Source organism: Pantherophis guttatus, chromosome 6, assembly GCF_059756535.1.
Source record: "Pantherophis guttatus breed Tessera chromosome 6, ASM5975653v1, whole genome shotgun sequence".
NCBI classification, from domain to species: domain Eukaryota; kingdom Metazoa; phylum Chordata; class Lepidosauria; order Squamata; family Colubridae; genus Pantherophis; species Pantherophis guttatus.
Genome location: NC_142068.1, coordinates 105,040,620 through 105,057,958, shown reverse-complemented (window position 1 = coordinate 105,057,958; position 17,339 = coordinate 105,040,620). Strand labels below are relative to the sequence as shown.

Below are 17,339 nucleotides of genomic sequence, written 5' to 3'. Positions count from 1 at the left end.
TAACATTGGGGCCCTTTCACCCAATTCCTGCAATGCACAAGGGGCAGAACTCCTGGCTGACCCACAAGTACGACCACCTGGGATCGGTAAAGAGAGGTTTCACAGGAGTGATTGGAGGAAGTCCAGATTGTTCTCCCTGCAACACTGAGAAAATGCCCTGTTTTAACAAGACAAACTGACTGGCATCGATCAAAGACATTAATCGCCTTTATTGTGGCCCATGAAGAATTGTTTTCTCTTTTCGGAGACTTTTCATGGAGTCCCATTTTCTGAAGGAAATTGCAGGCCTTCACCAAATAGTGACAGTTGTCAGCCAGAAGACAAAGTAATAGAATTAATATTTTGTTTGGAAAATCAGAATTTAGGTTTCGAGAGAAGCTACCGTATATTCCAGAACAGGACATAATATTGTACATGTGTTTGTCTTCCAGTTCTTATAATCTCAATGATCCTTTAGGACAATTGTTGAACAGGGAGGGCAAATTATAATTTAAAGGAATCGAGGAATAGTGACAATAATGGAAAATGCAATCGGTCAATTAAAATCCAAAGAATAAAATGTGTAGCTATTCCCAGCTTTTCCCCCAAAGTTTGGTCAGAAGAGAGGTCAAGGAGCAGCTGAGGTCTCCTTACTGTTACCTGCTTCCCTCCTCCAATTCCTCTGCCTTTCAGATGGGGATGGGCAACCAGAGTTTGACAGGCGTCCCCCAAGGTCTCTGCCACCTGATGTGGTTGCAAAGAGGGAAAGTCAAAAGGTAACCCAGACTTGGGGTGCTTAAAAGCAGAGTGCCAGTCTCTGCCAAAGCTTCTTTCCACGAAGGCTTCTGGGGCTCCTGGAGCATTTTTAGGAAACACAGGCTGGGTGAGGGCATCTCAGGGCTTTCTCCAGAAGTGAGGCTTCCTGCTGAAAAAGGCAAAGGGCCAAAGGTGGAGGAGAAGTCATTGTGGGCAAGGAAAGATGAACTGGGACCTCTGTGGCTGTTGAATTTAATTTTAAATGTCTAGTAGGTGACCAGTGACCTGCTGGATCCCCTTTTCAGATCTGCTTCCTTCCCAGGTTCTCCCTCAGCTCCTTCAATGAGGTTGGGGGGGGGCTCCTGCTGTGTTGCTTCTCCTCAAACGCTGGGCAGACCCTCAGAGGGAGCCCTGATGGATGACCCCACGTAGCCCAGTCCACAATCAGCCCAGGAGAGGTTTCAGGACCTTTTGTGTGACATCACAATCTTGCATCCAGCTGTGGAGAGATGTGGGGGGGGTGTCCCCTCAGAGACCCCCCAGCAACTGTGGGTCTTTCAAGATGGAGAGTCAGAAGCTGGAAGAGACATCCGGAGAGTCCCAGACAAAGTCTGTGGAGGGAAAAGGAAAAACTGGAGTGAAAGACCTTGGAAAGACGAGCTGAAAGACTTGGGGAGGGGGGAAGAGAAGGAGAGGAAAGGAGGGAGAAAAAGGAGGAAGGAGGGAAGAGAAAATACAGGGAAGGGAGGCTTAACTGCCTTTATGTCCTTGAACTGGGAAGGCTGCAGGAGTTTCTTGCAGGCACTGGAGATAATCTTTGGATCTCTCTGTCCAAGGTCAAAGGGATCAAGTGGATCACTCAGCTCCCTCACAACCCACCATCTCCCCTCCCTCTCCTCTCTATCCTGGATCCTCTAGTTCTAGCCCATTTCTTTTCTTTTATAGAACCGACCGGCTTCCCTCAGTTTCCCTTTGAGATGGATTTTGAGGTGGGAGGTTTGGGGCAGCTGGGAAGGAGAGATGCTGTCCGGTAGAAGAATTGGAGGGAAGATCAGATTTCAAAATCTTTTTGGTCCAGAGCTGGAAAATCTTCTTCCCTGAAAGTGCCCAACAGATGGAAAGAGGTCCAGGGGTGAGGGAGGAGGCATTCTTTAAGGGGGGCATCTGTGGCCCCTGCAGAGCTCCCCATTCCCTCCAATAGACCCCAACACCCTCTGTGGCCCTTTGGAATTTCCACCCCCCAGGACCCAGATTGGCCCCTGAAGTAACAATTGCGCAAGACCATCCTTAGTTCAGGGGGCTGAATGAGAGATTTTGACTTCTTCTGCACACTGAGGAGATTTCAGAAGTTTAGAGTTCCTTCTGAACTAACCTGCTTGTCTTTCACTTCTACTTGAAATTGGGGTGAGGGAGAAGAGAGAACCCCAAGATCGTTGAAATAAGCATCAGCTCCTCTCCATAGTTTCCCAGGCAATAACCAGGGTCCCCATGCAGCCAGGCTGGGCTGCCCCAGTTGAGATGCCCTGGAAACAGGCAGGAGGTCCTGAGTCCAGACTGGGATGGAAGCTCCGAAGTTGCCTTTGACCTGGGAGCCTCTGGATGGAGCTTGGCGCTGGGTCCTCTGGAAATTGGCCGCCCTTCAGGTCTCTTGGTTGTCGTCCTTAAGCAGATCCTGGCAGTTTAGAGGAGATTGGGGGTCATCTTGCTTGAGATGGATGCTTTTTAGGCTGTGCCTTTATGGTTTTGTTTAATTCTCTTGAATTAATAATAAAACTTAAAATCTCTTTTTTCACTGGGGAGAGTAGAGTAGAGTAGAGTAGAGTAGAGTAGAGTAGAGTAGAGTAGAGTAGAGTAGAGTAGAATAGAATAGAATAGAATAGAATAGAATAGAATAGAATAGAATAGAATAGAATAGAATAGCTGTGCCTAAGTCCAGACCCTCCCCCATTTCCCCCTTTGCCTTTGTGGAGAGCGGCTGGGCTAAGTCCTAGAGATTCCAGAACCTTGCCTCCCTCCCCCCCTCCCCCGCCATATCTCGGGGTCAGGTTTATTGGGAAGTTGCAGATGGGTGGAGGGGTGATTGAGACAACTCAGCCCTTTTTCACTCCCACAACTGTAGGCAGCAACATCTGGAGAAGGAGGGGCTTCCTCTGTCTTGGGAGAGGATAGAAAAGATGGCAGGTGCTCAGATTCGGGGGGGGCATGAAATCCTCCTTTTGTTGGAGTTCAAGTGGACCCATATCCTCCCCGTCAGACCTTCCGGCTCTGGAGATCTGCAGAGGCCCCTCCACCTCCCTTCCTTGGCCAAACTTCTCAGACTGGCCATCCCGCTGGATCCCTTCCTCTTCAACTGGTCCCATCACCTGGCTCTGCAAAGCGCAGAGTTCGCCCGAAGCCCGGAGCAGCGGCAAGGAAAATAGGGAGCCACATCCTGCTTCCTCCCCAGAGGTAAAAAAGAACTCTGGGGACTTCGCAGAGGGCTCTACCTGCCCTCGCCGGCTCTGTCTCAAGTTTCCTTATGGAAACGGAGTTTTTCGAGCCGCCTTTCAGGTGTAAAGGCGGCTCTTTACGGGTGACGGAGCTGGCGGTCTCAAAGGACCGTTTGGCGGCGACGGAAGCCAGACCGGAAGCCCACTCACCACAGTTTTCAAACCAGCTTTAGAATAAAAGCCAAATGGGAGACTTTGAGACAATCATCGGAAGATTGTGAGTTCTAGCTCTGCCTTAGGCAGGAAAGCCAGTTGGGGGAATTTGGGCCAAGGTCCAGGAGGCTCTGAGTTCTAATCTTCCCACAGGCATGAAAATTTCCTGGGGGACTTTGGGCCAATCCCCAGGAGACTCTTGAGTTCCAGTCCTGCCTTAGTGCTTTTTGATTGCGGGTGTGAAAGTTGGAAATATTTTCTCAGGTTAATGTGGGAGACCAGAATTGGGGATTCCTAGAGTGTGAGATGGCTGAGTGTCCAATATTGTGTGGTTTGATGGAGGAAAGTGAAATTGTGGGGAAAACACCACTTCCATGTTGGGCAATGCCATAAGTCTCTCTGCCTTCTGCTTGTGGGAGAACCAGAGGGATTTGTGTGGTCCCAGTGAATCTTAGATTGACCTTGGTCTTATCTCCTTAAAATAGAATTTGCAAATAATTCACAATTAGGAGCCATTCTGAAAGCTAAACATTGATTCCCAATTGATCAGCAATCTGTGTGGTTGGAGAGCAGAACAGCTTCCATGGGTGCCTCTCCCTAGAAACCAGGAAGTCCCCCCTCCCCTCTATTCACCCCCTTCTTGGACCTGGATGAATATTATGCAGCATTGAAGGTTTGTGACCTGGTCAGTGATGCGGCTGCCTTTAGACAGGATCCCCTCAACCTCCTCCTGGGGAGAGTCTCCAGGTCCCCTTTCTCTGGGCAGCTTCTCCAGCCCTTCATAGACAAGACAAGCTTGGAAGAGGAGCAGAGAAATTGCTTTAGGTAGAAATTATAGAGTGGAAAATTAAAGGACCTGAAATCTACTATTTTAATTCTACGGTTGATGAAAGAAAAAAAAAATACAGTGGCAATTTCTTAAAACACTTTAATATTTATTTATTATTTTGGTGTGAAGCACATACAAAAAAACCCCCCAAACCAATCCCAAACTGAAATCCCAGAAGCTCTTCTGCTGAACACTTTCTGCAAAGGAGGTTTTTATGAGGAAATCAAGAAAGAATTATATAAGAGGGATGAAGATTTCCCTCTTCAGCTGAGAGCCAGTCAAACATGGCATTTCACATCATTCCGGCATTCTCACGGAGAGGATCAGGCAACCAGGCTGTTCCCACAGCTTCCTCCTGGCCTCTTTTCCTGCTCTCTCTCTCTCACGCACACTTTTAGCTGTAGGAAGAAGTGCCCAAATTATTTTTTATAAGGTGTCACATTCAATAGTTGTTGCTGAACAGAAAATTTCTCTGAATGACTCTTACAGAGTTCTCTTTATTTTGCTGAAAGGGAAGAGAGCTAGAAGAATTCCAGTCATTCATTTGAAACATATAGAAATGATTTTCTTTTCCTGCATACTATCAAAATGGAAAGAATTCATATCTCCTTTCAAATAAAAGAAACTTTAATAATTATTCCACTATCATAATGGTGTTATATCTCATATTTTTACATTTGTTCTGCCTGTGAGCTGCTCCTTTGTGTTGAGGTCTGGCCTCAGAAGGATAATGTAGCACTTGGGGATGAAGATGCAGCCCAGCAGACCAGCACTGGAGGCCAGGATGGAGAAGACCTGCACAGCCACCATGTATTTCCCTTTGGTGCTCAGGTAGGTGGGCACAAAAGTCACCCAGACACTGCAGAAGACCAGCATGCTGAAGGTGATCAGCTTGGCTTCGTTGAAGGCCCCAGGCAGGTTCCTGGCCAGGAAAGCCACCGTGAAGCAGATGGCAGCCAGGAAGCCCATGTAGCTGAGGGTGACGTAGAACATGACAACGGCCCCTTCGTTGCATTGCAGGATGATCTCTCCAGGCTGGGAGTGGAGGTCAGAGTCAGGGAAGGGGGCAGAAACTCCCAGCCAGGTGGAGCAGATGATAATTTGGACAGCAAAAGAAGAAAGGATGATGGAGTTGGCCAAGCTCTTCCCCAACCATCTCTTCACTCGGTTTCCTGGTTTTGTGGCCAGGAAGGCCAGTACCACCATGATGGTTTTGGCCAAGAGAGAAGAAACGGCAACTGAAAAGATGATGCTGAAGACCGTCTGTCGGAGAAGGCAGGTGGCTTTCCTTGGTTGACCAATGAAGAGTGAAGGAGACAAGAAGCAAAGCAGGAGGGAGACCAGGAGGATGTAGGAGAGGTCCCGGTTGTTGGCTTTGACAAGGGGAGTTTCTCGGTATTTAATAAAGATGATTAGAACAAAGCCTGTGATTAAGAACAAGAGTAGGGCAAAAGAGACCAGGATGATGCCCAGAAGTTCTTCATAAGACAGAAAGGTTATAATTTTGGGGATACATTGGACTCTGTCCACATTTGGATATTTATCATCTGGGCACTTGGTGCATTTTTCGGTATCTGAGAAAGCAAAAAAAGCAAAATTTCTTTAATATTCTGTCCTTTTATCTTACAGAAAATACCTTCTTTGGATAACAGCTGATACCCCAGGCATTTTCCAAGAAGTATTTCTTAACAATTTCATTGAACAGTCACTCCTTTGAAATGGCATAAGGTCTCCTGCTTGAGAAGGGAGTAGGACTAAATGACCTCCAAGCTCCTTTCCAGCTCTGTTCTGATTGATTGATTGATTGATTGATTGATCTACATGACTGGCAGAATATTTGTGTAATGAGTTCCCCCCATAACTATCCACAGCACCACATTATGGACCAGTGACACCTTCTCAGTGATCCTCAAGGGGAGGATCCAATATACAGATTACAGATTAACAGAATTGGAGGGGACCTTATAGGTCATCTAGTCCACTCCTCCCTGCCTAAGCAGAGACCCTACACCATTTCTGACAAATGGCAGTCCAGTCTCTTCTCGAAAGCTTCCAGTAATGAAGCTCCCAGAACTTCTGAAGGCCTTTCAGAAGGTGGACGTATAACAATTCATCAATTTTCAAAGAACTCAAATGTTCCTAGAAAGATGAATTTAGCAGCACATATCCAAAATGAAAAGCAGAAGAGATATTTCCTCTGCTGTTAGTAAAGCTTGCCCACTCTGCCACCCCCTCCTCCCATCTCTTTCCCAGCTCCTCCTTCAAAGTCTTTTTGATTTACTTCCATTTAGATAAGAAATTGTGCAGGTTAAAAATAAAAAACCAGGTGAGCTTCAATCTGTCTTTTAATTTGGGTCGAATTCCATAAAGCCTCCCATTTTCCTCTGCGTGAACCACCTTCCTGAATGGAGAAGGTCCCCTCCGGACAAGGAACGCAGTCGTAGCAGCAAACTGGCTCTCCTTCTCGAGCCCTCTTGACAAATCCAGGATGGCAACTTTCCACACATTTGGACTGAGGCAGGGACTAATCAGAAAAACAAAGAATGCCAAGGAAAAGGTGTTAGGACTCTCCGTCCATGGAAAATGGAGGGAAAAATGGATGGAGACAAATAGCCTCTGGTCTTCACTGGGGTAAATAGGAAACCTCTGACTACTCCTAAACAGATGCAGGAGGTAAAACAACTGGCAGATTCTTCATTTAGTTCCTTTTGCTTTCGGAATTTAACATTACAATAAAATAATTTTCTATTTACTAAAGTCTAGACAGATGGAATTGATTCTTTCTAAGTATGATGATATATTTTTAATAAAACTGATAACAAAGTTTACTGTAAAAGATTTAGGAAATTTTATTCTATTAGGTGTTTTAATATGAAATTAAACTGTGATGAAGAAAGAAACCTCTGACCAGTAAGATCTTGAAAGGTTTCCATAAAACATGGCAAAGCCACTCCACTTAGGTCCCGTCTCTTGAAGAGCTTCCATGAGATGACACCACCTGGCATGGGAGGCCAACCACTCTGGAGACTCTAGGCTTTGCCCACTTGAAATGGGACCTCAGGCTTTGGAAAACAGAGAAAAGACACCAAAATTTCTCTCACCTTATTGAGCAACTTTAGCCGTGAAAGAGCACCTTTTTTGATAAAAAGTCTCTGTCTTTGAGAATACACCAGAAACTCTTCCTTGACATCCTCCTTGGGGAGAACCAAGAAGATTCTGATGCCCAGATCTGCTGTTATCTCTCCATTTTGGTCCAAGTACAGTTTGCTATCAGAAATATTCCAAAATTCATTCTTCTCCAGAAAGGGATGAAACTAGAATGGGAACATCCAAGAATTTGAAAAACAGAAAACTTTATTTCTTATCCCACATTGAATCTTTCTTCCACTATTGTCTAATCTCCAAATATGGTTAAATAGGTTACAAATACTGCCATTATCTTCATAAGTGAATGAAAAGCTTTGAGAAAGATTTGTCCATCATATACTGACAAAGCATAAAGAAAATATAATTGACACAATTGGTCAATTATAGGGAACATTCTAGAGCAGATGACAGATAAAATGAACAGAGGGGGAAAATGGTGATTCAAAAACTCTTTGAAAACAAGAGGTTGATTCCCAGAAAGTTGATCAAGAAGAAAGTTGTCAGGCTAATCTTCTCCCTGGTCATCCTGATGGAAAACACCTCCAGATGGAGAGTGGCTGGCTCTGGAGAATTTGATCGCTGAAGAGGGAGCCGGGTTTAGAGAGGGGAGAGGCAGTACTGATCAGTGCTTAGTTCTTCATCAACTGATGGAAAAATACATATCAAATAGACCTGCATCATTTTACGCCTGCTTCATAGATCTCAAGGCAGCCTTTGATACGGTTCCCAGGACTAAGCTATGGGAGAAGCTGGAAGCTGCCTCAATTGACCACAGGCTTCTTCATCTCTTACCTGCCCTACATACTAAGACATCCCTCAAGGTGAGGTGTGATATGCAGGGGTCCCTCTCGAAGTCAGTTAAAACTCAAAAGGGGGTTAAACGGGGGCATTTTGGCCCCCCTGCTTTTCAACTTTTACATAACTGGCATGGTAAAATGGCTAAACAAACCAAATCAACCCCTCCCCCCCAAAAAAATAGGTGACCGAAGCATCGCCCTCCTGCTCTATGCAGATGCCCCTGTGATCCTCTCCAGGACACCAGAAGGCCTGAAAAGAGCCTTGCGAGCCCTTCTCCAGCACTGCAATTACAATCAACTGGGCATCAATGATGAGAAAACAAAGATCAAAAAGGCCAAAACTTGATTCATGGTATCTAAAGGGCCACAAAATAGAGCAGGAAAGCCCCTTCAGATCCCTGGGGGTGGCCATTCAGGCCAAGGGTTCAAGAGAGATGCAGCAGAGTATAAGATGCACCTACCTTTTTTGGTGAGGAAAAGAAGACAAAGAAATTTCCCTCTGCCTCTCAGCAATTTTGCCTCATTGCAGCAAACAGCAAACAGCCTGCTTTACTTTCATTTTCGTTTTCAGCATAGCTTGATTAGCACAAGGAGAAAAAAATCTGCCCAGCAATTTACCTCTTTGCAGTAACGTAGCAGAGCCCTGCGCAAAACAACTGAGAGCAAATCAGCTGAGAATTGGGAGGCCGATCCAATCAACTTGTGCTAATTAGGCTGTGCTGAAGCTGAAAAGAGCTGTTTTTTCTTGCTGTTTGCTTGCAAGGAGGCAGAGGGCAAAGGGTGGGGGCCAGTGGGTGGGCAGGGCTATATTTGGTGTATAAGACCCATCTAAATTTTCACCCCCTTTTAGTGGGGAAAAGGTGCATTTTATACTCTGAAAAATACGGTAACTGGAAACAGAATCTGAGTCAGCAGGAAGATGTTCATGTAAAGAAGGCAAATGCAGCCATCATTTCAGGAAGTATCAGGAAGTGACCATTCTGATTTGGGGAGACCCCAACTCAAGGACCACGTCCCCTCGCAGGCACCACACTTGGAGGAGAATTTGCTGTTTTAGAGCTGAGCCAGTGAAGCAGAGAAGTTCAGTCTCCTCTTCATGGATTATCTGCAGAGACTGAGCAGCCATCTGTCAGAGAAGCTTTAACTGGGATTCCTGCAGAGAGGAGGGGTTGGGCTAGATGGTCTCAGGGTCTCCTCCAAATTTATAAAGGTTGTCATGCCACAACATGTATCTATTGTGCTGTTGTTGCTCTAGCCCCACCTAGTGGTCGGGGGCAGATAAGCCTAACTGTATGGTCTGAAGCCAGACTCCCTTTTCTCTCAGCCTTTGGAGGAGACGGAAGCAGCCGGTTTGACCGAGACACCTGGTCATCCGGAGGCCTCCGTCCCTCACACGGAGCATCGCTGGAGAGGTTCCAGCTGCTTCTTTGTTGGCTGTTAGTTAATGCTGCCTATCTCCTATTTATATTGATTCTCACTCTTTGCATCTCCTCAGTTTCTCCGTGCCCTTTTCTCCCAATGAAACACCCAGATCCACCCCAGGCTCCCTTTCACTGGAGGAGAAGAGGGGGGTTTAGCTGCCTGTTGAGCTGCACACAGACCCACCTGCAGTGGGGACGGAACAAAGGGGAAATTCCACCATGCTAATCACAAACCCACAAATACAGGAATTCATTTTAAAAAAGAATACAGTATTTTCAAATGAGCAGAGTTTAATATTAAAATGCCATGGTATCTACTCTTTGGAACCATTATTCCCTGAGTAATTGAATTGGCCAGATCTGTTGAGTTGGTTCCCCTCCTTCTCCTCTGGATTCCTCCTCCAAAGGATCTAAGATTAATGGATCCATATCGGGACCCCCATACCTGCCACGGCTGCAGCCTTGGAGACCCGAAACTCTTTTCTCCCTCCTTCCTTCTCCTCCTCGATCTGGAGGAATAAGCGGCATTCAAGGCCTGGGCCAGAGTCTTCATCACACTGTAATATTGATAGTGATTTGTGATCCTTCCTCTGTTCCTTTTCTTCTGGGTCTCCAGTGGAGCTTTCTGGGTGCATCTTCTGCGGCCTTTGACAGAAAAGACGTTCTTTGAAAGAGAACAGAGAAAATAAAGATCTTGAAACTTTTCTTCCACAAAGAAATGGGGTTCAAAGGCAGAATCCTTTTGCCTCTTTTTTGGGAGATAAGCAAAGTTCCAAATACTATGGATGTATTTGAGAAGTCTGTGTTTTTTCATTGGATACCCTGCAAAATTTGTGAGGATCCAGACTTTCTCTTCAATGGGTCCTGGAAGACGCATAAATGTTAAATGGAAAGGAAGAATTCTCTTCAAAATGAAATCAAATTCTATGAAGTGAACAAAGACGTTGACTTGTCTCCACTTAGAGAGGGAATCCCTGAGGGATGCTGTATATCCAGTTGTTGAGAACAGTTGTGATATAACAACACAAATTCCTCTCCTGACAAGCACAGGAGGAAAAATCCTCATGAAATTCTCTCCATTTTCTGTGTCTGAAGCAAAGAGGCCAATCAGGGTCCATCTGAAATGGAGGAGCAGGTGGACAATTGCTGGGTACTGGAATCCTTCTTTGGGGAGAATATGGTGGAAAAAGGGGAATTGACTTTTATGACTCAGAGCCTCTGAAGCAGTTTCAAGATTGATCTGAAAAAGCAATGAAGAATGCTGTGTTATATTTGGGATCAGATCAAGTCCAAAATATTAGATTTTAATAAATCCAACCTGTTTCTCATGAATGTATTAGAATAGTTTGTTAATCAGACATTGTTTATGCTTTGTTTGAAGCGAGGTGAGAAGAGGCGAGACGGTGTTAAATAAGAATGCCCTTTATTAGGCAAGGCCTCAGGCCATAACAACAGCAAACACCCATTACAAATGAAGGAGCAAATGAACCAGACAACAATTTCTGTCAATATTTATACAGCAGCTGTCAAACAGGTGGCCAATCACACGCCTAATCTAATCATTAATTAGATTAACATGTGCAAATGCCAACTGGAGTATTCTATTCCAATAAAGGGCCTATTATAATTTTTGAGGATTGCTGCATCTTTTTTTTGCTTCTCTATCCCAGATTCTTTCTGGAGGAAATTTTTTAACTTCTTTCTCCAGTTATACAAGAAACAGGAAGACCTCAAAGCCTAATAAGATTTGTCAGTTGCATAATCCAAGTTTGGTCTTTAACTGAAGTTTTGTCTGTTCCAACAGACACAATTTTCAGAGTCTGTCAGTTTCCATAGATTAAATTTTATGCCAATAATGCCCATATTTTCTGAATTTAGACAAAGCAGAAATTGTGTAAATTCCCAAATCAGCTCTGAGGGCACCGGCTGGAGTCCTTTTACCCACCCCAAGATCCTCCTCAGAGGCTGAGATTGGGTTGGTTCTGCTGGTGGTTTCTCTCTGAAGCCCCAAACATCAGATTGATGTAAGAACATGGGGGAAAACTGGGCCTCCGATACTTTAATCATTGGGGCTGAGGAAGCTGGAGAGCTGTGAGGTTTTCTTTTAAGCACCACTTTCACTCCTGCCCTTTCTCTAACTGAGCTCCTTGGATGATGAGGGAGCCAAGATTCAGGCTCAGAGAAAACAACCCCAGGTAAGGAAAGGTGTTACTTGCTCTATTGGCTATGATGTCATTTCACAAAGACCATAACTTTTGAACTTGTTTATAAATTATCAGATAATTATTAAGACAAAACAATCCAAGTCTATACAATCCAATGTCTAAGTATGATAATATCACATTATCTGTATAAATCAGTGTATTCCAATAGGAATTTAGCAGGCTAAACATGTGTACCTTTAACAGAACTTATTCCAAAATAAAAGGTTTGGAAGGGACCTTGGAGGTCTTCTAGTCCATCCCCCTGTTCAAGCATTAAACCAGGCATAATAGCAGTAACTGTGAGAGGGATCCTGGAATCTTAATGGACAACCAATTAAATAGGAGTCAAGAGTGTGCAGCGGCAGCCAAAAAAGCCAATGCAATCCTATATTGCATTAACAGAGGGATACAATCAAGATCAAGAGAGGTACTAACACCACCGTATAAAGCCTTAGTAAGACCACACCTAGAATCCTGCATCCAGTTTTGGTCACCACACTATAAAAAAGATGTTGAGACTCTAGAAAAAATGCAGAGAAGAGCAACCAAGAGGATTAGAGGACTGGAGTCTAAAACATATAATGAACGGTTGCAGGAACTGGGCATGGCTGGTCTAGTGAAGAGAAGGACCAGGGGAGACATGATAGCAGTCTTCCAATATTTGAGGGGCTGCCACAGAGAGGAGGGGGTCAAGCTATTTTCCAAAGCACCCAAAGGCTGGACAAAGGCCAGACAAGGAATAATGGATGGAAACTGAACAAGGAGAGATTCAACCTGGAAATAAAGAGATAAAGTTGCCTTCAGAAGTTGTGGGAGCTTCATCACTGGAAGCTTTCAAGAAGAGACTGGACCGTCATCTGTCAGAAATGGTGTAGGGTCTGCTTGGACTAGATGAACTACAAGGTCCCTTCCAATGTAGGTCAGTAGGTCAAAGGTCTCAGTGCCAGGCTGTAGCAGCACACTGCCGGCTGGTGATCTGTGGGTCTTTCCTGCTTACTGCATTACTTCATAATTGGCTCAGATGTGGATGATCTAATATAAGCTCACTTAGAGAAGATGGCAACTTGAGAGGGGGGTGAATAACTTCTATCCAATCAGAATACTTAGCTATTGAAAATTGATATTGTAAAATTTTAACGTCATCTATCATATATTTTTAGATTGCTATTTTTGTAACCGTTTTCCCTTTTTCCCTTTTTCTTTTCTGTTTTGTTTGAAAAGGCCTTCGGGCTATTCAATAAACTAATACAATCTAATATAAGCTCACCTAGAGAAGATGGCAACTTGAGAGGGGGGTGAATAACTTCTATCCAATCAGAATACTGTTACTGGGCTACCTTTTATCTGCTTGTGTAAAACTGTATAAAAATAAAGTTCTCTACGAAGTCTGGAGAGACATCTCAGAGACATCTTAGAAACATCTTGGAGACATCTTGAAACAGAGCAAAAGCCTGGACCTCTGATTTACAACATCTGGTGCCCAAAGCAGGGACACCCTCCGTGGGGAGCAGCATCCTTAACATCCTTATCATCATCTGGAATAGACCCCTGTGTTGTGGCCCCGCCCTCTGAGCCTATCTCATCGGAGGAAGAAGGCTCCGAACATGAGGGAGAGGAGTCAGCCAGGCCTCCCTCTCCAGGCCCCTCCCCTCTGGCACTGCCTCAGGTGCCGGCTGAGGAAGGGGAGATTGGCCAGGAGCCAGGTGTCTCTGATGAGGGCGAGGAAGGAGAGCCATCATTCCTGGATGCGCGCCAACGAAGGCGTGATAAACGGTTGCAGCAGTTAAGGAGGCTGCTAGGGATTATAGCTGAGTCACTGGACCACACCCCAGAGATTATATAAGAGAGGGTGGTGGCTGGTAAAAATCTGTGACGAACAAAAACTAACTCTGGCTAGTCACTTGAACAACGTCTGAAGCTGCCGAAGGGATATTGTTTTGCTGGACTATTTGCAATGTGTATGTAATTTTATGTTATCTGTTGCAGTAAAACTCTTGGCAGACGGTGCTTATATTGTTGCCAAGTTTGAGATAACGACCTGTGTGCATGCCAAGTACTTTCTTAACTCTCGGCTGGCTGTGTTTGTGTGTGTGTGTAGACGGGGACAGATCACCCTGGTGTGCCTTTCATCCTTCGGGATCCCTAGTGGTAAGTGACGGGCTGCAATCTATCTCAATATCAGCAGCAACTGGTAGTTGAGATAGGGAAACATTGTCCCTGGTAACCTCGGGCTGGGACGGCCTTTCGCGGGAAGCAACAGCCTTAAGATACTCATCATCGTCTGGAAATATAGACCCCTGGTACCTTCATCCTACGTGGATCCCTAATGGTGAGTGTTGGTTGCAATCTGTCTCAATATCAGAAAGTTCATGTGCGGGGGATTGCACAAGTCTGGCATGACGATGTACAGACTGACAAAAGGAACTGATAGTTGAGACAGGGAAACGTTGTCCCTTTTATCTGGAACAGGGGATGCCTTGTTTGAGAGATATAATAAAGATAGGGCAAGCTTTACATCTTGAACCTAAGGCTTCAGTGCAAATATTACATCAGTGATATTAATATCATCAAGGAATAGAGAAATATGGCTCTGATGCTTTGGAAGGGCAACAATTAACTACAAGCCCTCCACCTGATTATAAAGTTAAAATTGTCACCTCAAAACCATCTTTGATTGAACCATCAGTTCCTTCTGAAGGAGCTAGTTACACCACCATTAAGCAGAATTTAAAGAAACTGTTAGACAAAAGCAGGGGGGGGAATATAGAAGAAATTGCTGATATGCTTTCTGTTTGTCTACTGGCTGCAACTTTGCAAGTTTCTTCTGAATGTGCTTATCAAGCCTTCAGAAAAGTGCCTGTTTCTGGCAAATGTCAACAAGCCTTGTCTAACATGAGGCAAATGGCAAAAGACAACGCCACTTCTGAATGCTGAAGAGCAATTGTTGGGCTGGGAAAAGATCTTGATTTGGCAGATATGATTAAAGTGTGTCAGGATATAGGAACATCTTCTTATAAAACTAATTTGTTAGCAACTGCTTTATCACCAGGCAGCAAAGCTCAAGGAAAGTGTTACGATTGTGGAAAACCTGGTTATTTTAAAAGAGAGTGTAAAAATCCAAGGGGGGGGCATATCTGTAACATCTCGCCCTCTCTTTCATCAGGGATCAAAACCCTGGTATATCATCATATGGATGACATTTTAATTGGAGCGCAAAAAATACAACCTAATTGGCTTTTTGAAATACAAAATGATTTATGTGTAAATGGATTGTAAATTGCCCCGGAAAAAATACAGCTGCACACTCCTTAGGACAAAAACTGTTGCAGTCTTTTTCTGCTCTGGCTTTTCCTTGTTTAAAGTTACCCAAAGTTATTTCCTTGGTAAATTTGCAACAATTGCTGGGTACTATTAATTGGGTCCACCCATATTTTTCTTTACCTACACATTTACTTAGTCCATTATTTGAGTTATTGACTAAAGGAAAAAAGCCAGGAGATTTAATTATAGTTCCATCTGTAGTATTTGCTACAGTTGAGAAAATTAATAACATCTTGAGTATTCAGTTTGTGGATTGAATCCCAAATAAAGATTGTCAGTTATCTTTGTTAATATTTCCTACTAGTAAATGGCCCACAGGAGTATTGGCTGCTTTAGAACAGCAAAAAGTATATTGTTTTGAATGGCTTTATTTGTCTCATTACCATCTAAAAATGTTTTACCCTTTATTCAACCCATGGCTGAAATAAAAAATAAAATAAATTTTGCTTCCAACTCAGCTGGCAGCTATTTCAGATCTGTGACATGTTCCGGCATTAACTGGCCCCCGGAGTTTTGTCTTTCATCACTATGCAAACAAATATCAGATTTATTTGTTATTTCAGCCACAGGTGCCATGCATTCCATGAATGGAGCTCCCAAAACTCTCAATTCTAGATGATGGATTTAATTCCATCTCTGCTCCCATTATTTTGAATCACATGGGGATTATTTCCCTTTCATTTCCCTCCAGAGAATTTCCGAACAATCTTTGACTGCAAAAACTAGCTGAATTATCCAGGGATCCCTCCTGAGGGAGAATTATGATAAAGGTTTCAGCTCTGCTCTTTGGCCGAATCCTCCAGGGGAGACTTTGGGCAGAGAAATATGGAGCTTTGGGACATGCAGAGTCTGTGCTCTTGAATGTCCATCTCTCTCCTTTCCAGCTGAAGCTGAGTGTTTCTCTGTGTTGAGAAAAAGCAACTGGATGTTCCACCTTGTGAGAGTCCTTTGATTCTTCTAAATCTTCTTTAGAAACAGGAAAGGGATTGATTGATTCACGCCATGAATTATGGACCTCCTGCTTCTGCTTCTGATGCTGCTTTTGTCCCATCCAGTCTCTGGGAAGCTGAGAATGAAATGCCTGCTGAGTTTGGAGAACCAGGATGGAAAACCATGGAGCTACTACAGACCAGGAGACCATCTAATCGGTATAGTCACCAATGGAAAGAAAAGATTGCATACAAAGTTGCTTTTCAACGTGGCTCCTTCTCTTCAGTTTGTTTTCCATGATCCGTAAGTCATTCGGGGTGATGGAGTTGCACTCCCTCCATTCTAACATCCTCCTTCTTTTCAGTTTTTATTTTTCATTTATTCCTATATTGGGTAATATGTCTAATTTCCTGAATGATTTTGATTTCCATGGCTTCTCTCTTTTCTCTGATTTTGTGAAAGAGACTCAAAAATGGGTCTGAAAAAAAGCTGAAAGGCCTGCAGATTATTTTCCTCTCTCTTTTCAATCCTTAATTTATCACTTGGATAATGAGTTTTATTTAAAGTAGTGATGGAATCAGTTGTAGTTGCTGTACCTCAGACCATTCCCATATTTGTGTAACTGATCATTGCTTTTGGATCAATGTTGGTTTAAGGCTCAGTAAGCTTGTGGAGTATTATATATATTATATATAACAAAAGAATTTCTTGTGGCTGTTGATTATAATAACTTTTTTTTCAATAGGACTTCTTACGATTTTTTTTATTGCTTACTGTACATTTTCAACATTCAACTGGTCAACAAGAATTCCCATCTCCTGCAAAATCTCACACTTGGCTACAACATCCATAACAACTATATGAGCACTTTCCGCACTTCAGATGCCTTGCTGGACATGCTCTCCACTGGAGAAGCCAATGTCCCCAACTACGGCTGTGGAAGGAAGGAGAACCTTCTGGTTCTTCTTGATGCACCTCACAGGGGCATCTCCATCCAGATATCAACATTAGGAGGCACCTACAAAGTCCCACAGGTTTGTGTGTGTGTTTCTCCCTCTGGTAAAGTGAGGGGTGGGTGATGGTGGGTGAGGAATAGATGCAATCATGTCTTCTCCATGGAATTCAAAAGCTGCTTTTATCCATATTAGCAAAAATGATAATATTTTACCCCGTAATGTTCATGTTGAGATTAATCATAAAAGGCCTGAAATACAAGCAATACATTCCCTGGAGAAGACATTCTACCAACTATTTAATTGATCAAAAATATCCCTGGTTGTTTGGGCCTCTATTGGAATCTTCATTTTCACAGA

At 43.9% G+C, this 17,339-nt stretch overlaps 1 protein-coding gene across 1 annotated transcript in view; it reads right to left on the bottom strand.

Annotated features, from left to right (window-relative positions):
- LOC148113238 (vomeronasal type-2 receptor 26-like) overlaps nt 1-11,245 on the bottom strand; it is a 72,470-nt gene extending 61,225 nt beyond the window's left edge. Inside the window, exons 1-2 of the mRNA XM_087872376.1 lie at nt 10,017-11,245; nt 7,308-7,520 (exon numbers count right to left, since the gene is read on the bottom strand). Coding sequence (XP_087728502.1) covers nt 7,308-7,520; nt 10,017-10,637 — 834 coding nt within the window. The 5' untranslated portion in view covers nt 10,638-11,245. The remainder of the gene's footprint in view (nt 1-7,307; nt 7,521-10,016) is intronic.
- Between the last annotated feature and the right edge of the window lie 6,094 nt (nt 11,246-17,339).